We start from the raw sequence: 5786 nt of genomic DNA on the forward strand, positions 1-5786 counted from the left end.
AATAATAATAAAAAAAAGCAGAGAGGAAGGAGGGAGGATTTCACACCTCTTGTATCTGGAAGGTGGAGTTGTCTGATATCTCCCAGGGCATGGGCAGCACGAAGGAACAACCCATGACCTTGAGCTCCTGTGAGTGCTTGGTGACATGGCGTTGAGCATCCTCTCATCTCCCCGTGTGAATTTTTCTTTGTAGCTTGCTCCATCTGTACAAGCCCAGCTCACGAGTGCCGGATGAGCTGCTGTACGGGCGCATGGGCTATCTCTATGCTCTGATGTTTGTGAACAAGCACTTTGGACAGGAAAAGATCCCTCAAAGCCACATTCAGCAGGTACTGTGGCTTCTACTGATTCGTTCACTGTCTTTTCCCATGCAGCTCATCTTTGGGTCTGTAAACTCAATGCTAGATGCAGAGAAATCTTGCAACAAGAGAGAAACCACATCATGGTATACCCCTGCTGCTCTGCTTCCAGAGGGACAAAGCACCACACCTGCCATCTGTATAAATCCACAGGCAGTACTGAACTGGCATCCAGCTCATTCCCTTGTCCACACTCTTCCCTCAGCTTGGGCAGTAAAACAACTCTTTTGTTCTGGGTCAGGATGCTTGCTGTGCTGTGTCCAAGAAAGCAGCATTTTCCTCACCCGCATCTGTTCCCATCCATAGGTCTGTGAAGCAGTTATAGCCTCAGGAGAGAGCTTGGCCAAAAGGAGGAACTTCACAGCAAAGACCCCACTGATGTATGAGTGGTACCAGGAGTACTATGTAGGGGCAGCCCATGGTTTGGCTGGGATTTACTATTATCTCATGCAGGTAAGAAGATTTTAACAGCTTTTGTGTGTTTCTTTGAACAGGGGGGAGCATTTCAGTTGGCTCTTGGTGATGTCAGCCTAGGCAAGATCCCTTGTCTGATGGACTTACACCTGTGTTTGACCATGCATCAGGACTTTTGAGGTTTTCTCCAAGTCTGTGAGGTTGTATTTTCCACCCCTATGGAGATCTGTGGAGAAATGTGACCTGCATTATTCCAGCAGTTTCACATTGTGGAGTACTGTAGGTCAGCAGAGTATGAGCTTCCCCTTTCTGTGTTAATTGCTTATAAAATATTCCCATTTGTTGATCTCTACAGGCTTCCTGCATTTTTTGAGGTGGTTACTTGGCACAATATCAGATTATTACAGAGTGGGAACCTCTGTAAAGAAAAGTATGATGAAAGAGATTGCGTTCATAGTAGGAGATGCCTTTGTTTCCAAATCAGGGCCTATATTAAAAGAAGGTGGGACTTCATACTTGGATAAAGCAGCTGAGTTCTGTAATGCCTGCAGTAGGCAGGGTGAGACAAGAGGTTGGGAGCTGCAATGTCCCTTTGCTTTGATGCTGTCTTTCTCACTATTTTGCACAACTCACTGGAACTCAGAATATTCCCTTTCCTGGCTCCGAAACGAGGGTGATAATTCCCCTAGGTGGGTCACTTCATGCATAAATTTAGAGTGCTTAAGCTCTTGGAATATAACAGCAATAAATAACATTGAATTTGCAAAGCATTAAGGGCATCCACTGAGCAATGCAAATTATTTTAACATCACGATGTTCATAGAAATAGGTGATGTCTTTTATTAGACCCAGCTCTCACAGCAGGTGGAAAAAAGCTACCAGGTTTTAAGTATTTGAGGTTTTCCTTCAGGACCCTCAAAGTTCAAGGCCATATACAGAATAAGCAGAGTTCCTGGGTATATAAAGCTTAGAGAGGAAGGGGGGGTGGCTGCTGTTTGTTAAGCAGAAGAAGATTTGGCAATAGGAGGATGCGAGGTGATTGTTGCCCAGGAGTACAGAACGGCTAGTTGGGAGCAGGGGAGACAGCAGTGTGCACTGACTCCCTGAGCTTGATCCCAAGCTGATGTTTTGAATAATTTTAAGTGTAAGCTTCCCATAAAATACTACATGGGTTTGATGCTTTTCTGCCATTTGAAGTACAAGGAGCCTGGATCAGCCAAGTGTGATGCACAAAAAGCCTTGGGGGAAGCGAACAAGGGAAATACGGAGAGAAGAACACTGGACTTTTATCTCTAATAGTTTTACAGCACAAGTATTGATTTTTAATTTTCAATTTATCAACCTGGGAACAGTGTGATGCTTAGATGACAGCGCTCATTGCAGTCTGCTGTGGGAAATTAGAGTGGCACAGGTTTCACGTGGGGCAGTGTTGCTGGAAGAGGACCCTGAAGCCACTCCCTTGCTGCCATCTGAGGTCAGCGGTGAAGTCCCCCCTTGCAATTACCCAGAACCATCTGTGAAAATGCAGCTATCACAACCCACCAGCTGGGCTGGCCCAGCAGCTCAGAGCTGAGATGCTCTGGGTGCTAGGAATCGTGCCTGGTATTCATCATTAATACTCATTTCAGACAGTTTATCTCTTTACTCCAGCTCTGGCTACCTCAACCTATTCCTACTTGGGTTCAGGAAAAGAAGGGGCAAGCCCTTTTGCTTAGTGGGCTGGCTGACATGCTAGGGACAGTCTGTTTCTGGAGATACATGGGTGTGACAGGAAATAAGTCCCTGCCAAGGGGCAGAGCAGCCTAGGGCCAAGTGGATATTTGTGATGTGTGAAAGTCTGGGCCAGAGAAGTTACTTCATCTACAGGGAACATGACCACAGTTGACTTTGTTTCCACCTTTCAGGCAGATCTTGGGCCCCTTAGGGACAGACAAAATGGTAATTCCCCTTAACTGAATGCTTTTTCTCTCTTAGCCTAGCCTTGGAGTGAGCCAGGTAAAACTGCACAGCACAGTCAAACCCAGCGTGGACTATGTCTGCCAGCTCAAATTCCCATCTGGCAATTACCCTCCGTGCATCAATGATGACAGAGACCTGCTCGTCCACTGGTGCCATGGGGCACCAGGTGTTATCTACATGCTCCTCCAGGCCTACAAGGTACCAGAAATCTTGCAGAGACCCTTTGGAGATCCCTAAATGTGGAATTTTGTCATGGAGAAGATCCCACCTCCTGAGAGTAGGATGGTTATTTACAACAAAGTCATCCCACAGGGACCACTGACCGATATGAAAATTAGTTTTTTTCTGAAAAAAGTCCTTTTACAAATACCTGTCAGATGTGGGGAGTGTCCTGTTGCAGATGACTGATGGTGACAAGTAGTTGTGTGCAAAGTAATGACCATACAGCCCCATTCATCATATGAAAATCATCCTCCTTTAAACCAGACAGCAAAGTCACAGCATCGAGACGTCAGTACGAGAGAAGTGAATGAACCCAAGTGCCCCACTTTCACATGGATGCCCTTTGTGTGGAGGAAGCAGCCTCAGCAAGGGGGTTATTTCTTGTCTCTACAGGTCTTTGGGGAACAGCAGTACCTAAATGATGCCCTGCAGTGTGCAGAGGTGATCTGGCAGCATGGGTTACTGAGGAAAGGCTACGGGCTGTGCCACGGGGCAGCCGGCAATGCCTACGGCTTCCTAGCGCTGTACAACCTCACGCAGGACATGAAATACCTGTACAGGGCCTGCAAGGTAAGAGCCCGGGTGAGGAACAGAGAGGGGATTATTCACCTCTGCCTCTTCTGCCACTGCCTTTGCAAACCAGTTCCTCGTGTGGCAGAGACGCAGCTAGGTCTGACCAGCTCCACCAGAACGGTCCTTCAGCAGTACAGTCACTGTCTGACAGCCTGTACCGAAGGAAGATCCTGCAGAAGTCTTGCTCTGCAGGGGATGAGGGTGTTGGTTTCTCTTTTTTTTCATCTGTCTTTAACAAAATTTGAATGCTTTTTGTTCCTCTTTTTTCAGTTTGCAGAGTGGTGCTTAAGCTATGGCCAGCACGGGTGCCGGACTCCAGACACGCCGTTCTCTCTCTTTGAAGGTAACCTCTGTCTCTAGGCTTGTGTTTTGCTCCTGGGTCTGAGGCAGTCCAGCACCAAGGAAAACTGAAGTCTTCTCAAAGCTCAGCATAGAGGATGGGAAGGAAATTGTATTCACTGTTCTCATAAGCAGTCTTCTTTAGCCCAGGATGATGGTCTTAGCTGGAGTATCTTGACCTCTTGGGCTTCCCACACAGATTCTGCACAGAGGTCTCAAGGGGAATTCTTTCATGGGTACAGGCCAATGCCTACCTTATGGAAACATGTAGCCTGGCTTCTCAGGCAGTCTCCTTTCTGTGCATTTTCAAGGATTAAAGTCCTTCATGGGCTTTCCGGTTCCATTACAAAGGCTAGTGAGGAACAAATGGGGCTGCTTTTGTAGGCCTCGTTGGCTCCTGTGGCACTTTGTGGCTCCTACTAACAGCTCCACCAAAATCTGCCATCAGCAGGTATTGGTGAAAGAGCCAGTTCCTCAGCTAGCATAAATCTCCCCAGTTTTGCTGCAGGCCAAGAAACAAAGGCAGTGACATCAATGAGGACCTGAGGCAGCAATGTGACAGGGTCCAAAGTCTTGCAAAGATATCCAGGTTGTTAGACCTGTGGACAGGTAAAGCTGAAGAGAGGGAGCTGGAAAGACCCATCGTGTTTTTCTAGGTGCTTTTTAACACACGGTTAACTTTAAAATGCATTCCCCACTGAAGTGCCTAAGTTGTTTGGGAAGCGTAGGTTCAGACCTTGGAAATTAAGTATGTCCCTCTGAAAACATATTCCTTTCTGTGACTCATTCACCCCTTGGATAACTGATAAAACAGGTGCCCAGAGGGAATGTGTCTGAAGCACACTGTGTTCTCCTGTCCTCAGGAATGGCTGGGACAATTTACTTCCTCGCTGACCTGCTGGTGCCACCCAAGGCCAAGTTCCCTGCGTTTGAACTCTAAGTCTGAGCTGGGCAGTTTCCTGCCCGAATCCTCTGCACTTGGAAAAGCAGTTCAGTGCCGCTTTCTCCTTCCTCCAGACTCGTCGTTGTTCACATAACTGAACGTAAACCCATCCTCCCAAGGGCATGCTGAGTCCTCTAATGTTTCTAGGCATCTCATTGCATTGTTTCAGTTTAAAAGACAGAATGCAGATTTTGCTGGTATCTCAAATTCAGGGCTGCAGGTAGGAGCAGGGAGAAAATGTACAGTATTTTGTTGCCTGTAGAGTTTCTATTTTCTGTATCCCATCTCCTGGGAGAGTTTTCTAATGAATGTAACTTTGGCCATTTAATTGTTAAATTTTTGTGCTGGTTGCAGGAATTTAGTTGCCTCTGGAACACAAAAGATGAGAAACTAAAACTTGCCCTGCAAATTACTTTTTTTCTGAGCACCCAAAGACTAGGCAGCTCAGTAGCTGGGCTGCTCCACACGAAGCAAATGTGATGAGCTGTGGATTCTTTATGTGTGGGTTTTTTAATGTCAAATTGCAAGTGGCACAGCTGGAACTGAGATGCCAAAAGCCTTGTCCTGAATTTGCTCGTGTCTGCTTTAAAGGCAAGGCCATGTATAGCTCTTTGGTGTGTTTTTTTCAGTAGTGACAAATAGTCCACTAGGTTTTGTGCTTGTTTTGCTAAAACTTTCTAAAGTCCATTGATTATCTAATGGAAAACTGCGGTCTAAAAGTGAGCTAAGCATGCTTGCTGGTGTGGTCTCTTTGGGTCAGCTTTGAAAGTTTATTTTGCAGTCTTTATTTAAAATTGTGTCTGAATATTAAAGGTGTTAGGTGGTGCCAGGCCTACCAGCAGCAGCATGGGAAAAGAAATGTATTTCTCCTAGTTCTGACAGTGTTTAACCTATTAGCTGTAGAGATGTTGTTTACATGCTTTGTTTTATAAGCTTACCTGGATAATTTGAGTTACTTGTTACTGGTTGTTATAGTT

General features: G+C 46.1%; 1 protein-coding gene across 1 annotated transcript; it reads left to right on the top strand.

The window, feature by feature from the left end:
* Positions 1–193: 193 nt before the first annotated feature.
* On the top strand, positions 194–5119 carry LANCL1 (LanC lantibiotic synthetase component C-like 1 (bacterial); the record flags this gene model as incomplete). The annotated part of the gene is made up of 6 exons (XM_008948973.1): positions 194–329; positions 666–812; positions 2748–2930; positions 3348–3524; positions 3798–3870; positions 4730–5119. Coding segments are annotated over 6 exons (793 nt in total), but the record flags the coding sequence as incomplete, so codon positions are not given.
* Between the last annotated feature and the right edge of the window lie 667 nt (positions 5120–5786).

Source organism: Merops nubicus, unplaced genomic scaffold (genome assembly GCF_000691845.1).
Source record: "Merops nubicus isolate BGI_N331 unplaced genomic scaffold, ASM69184v1 scaffold22610, whole genome shotgun sequence".
Lineage (NCBI taxonomy): Eukaryota > Metazoa > Chordata > Aves > Coraciiformes > Meropidae > Merops > Merops nubicus.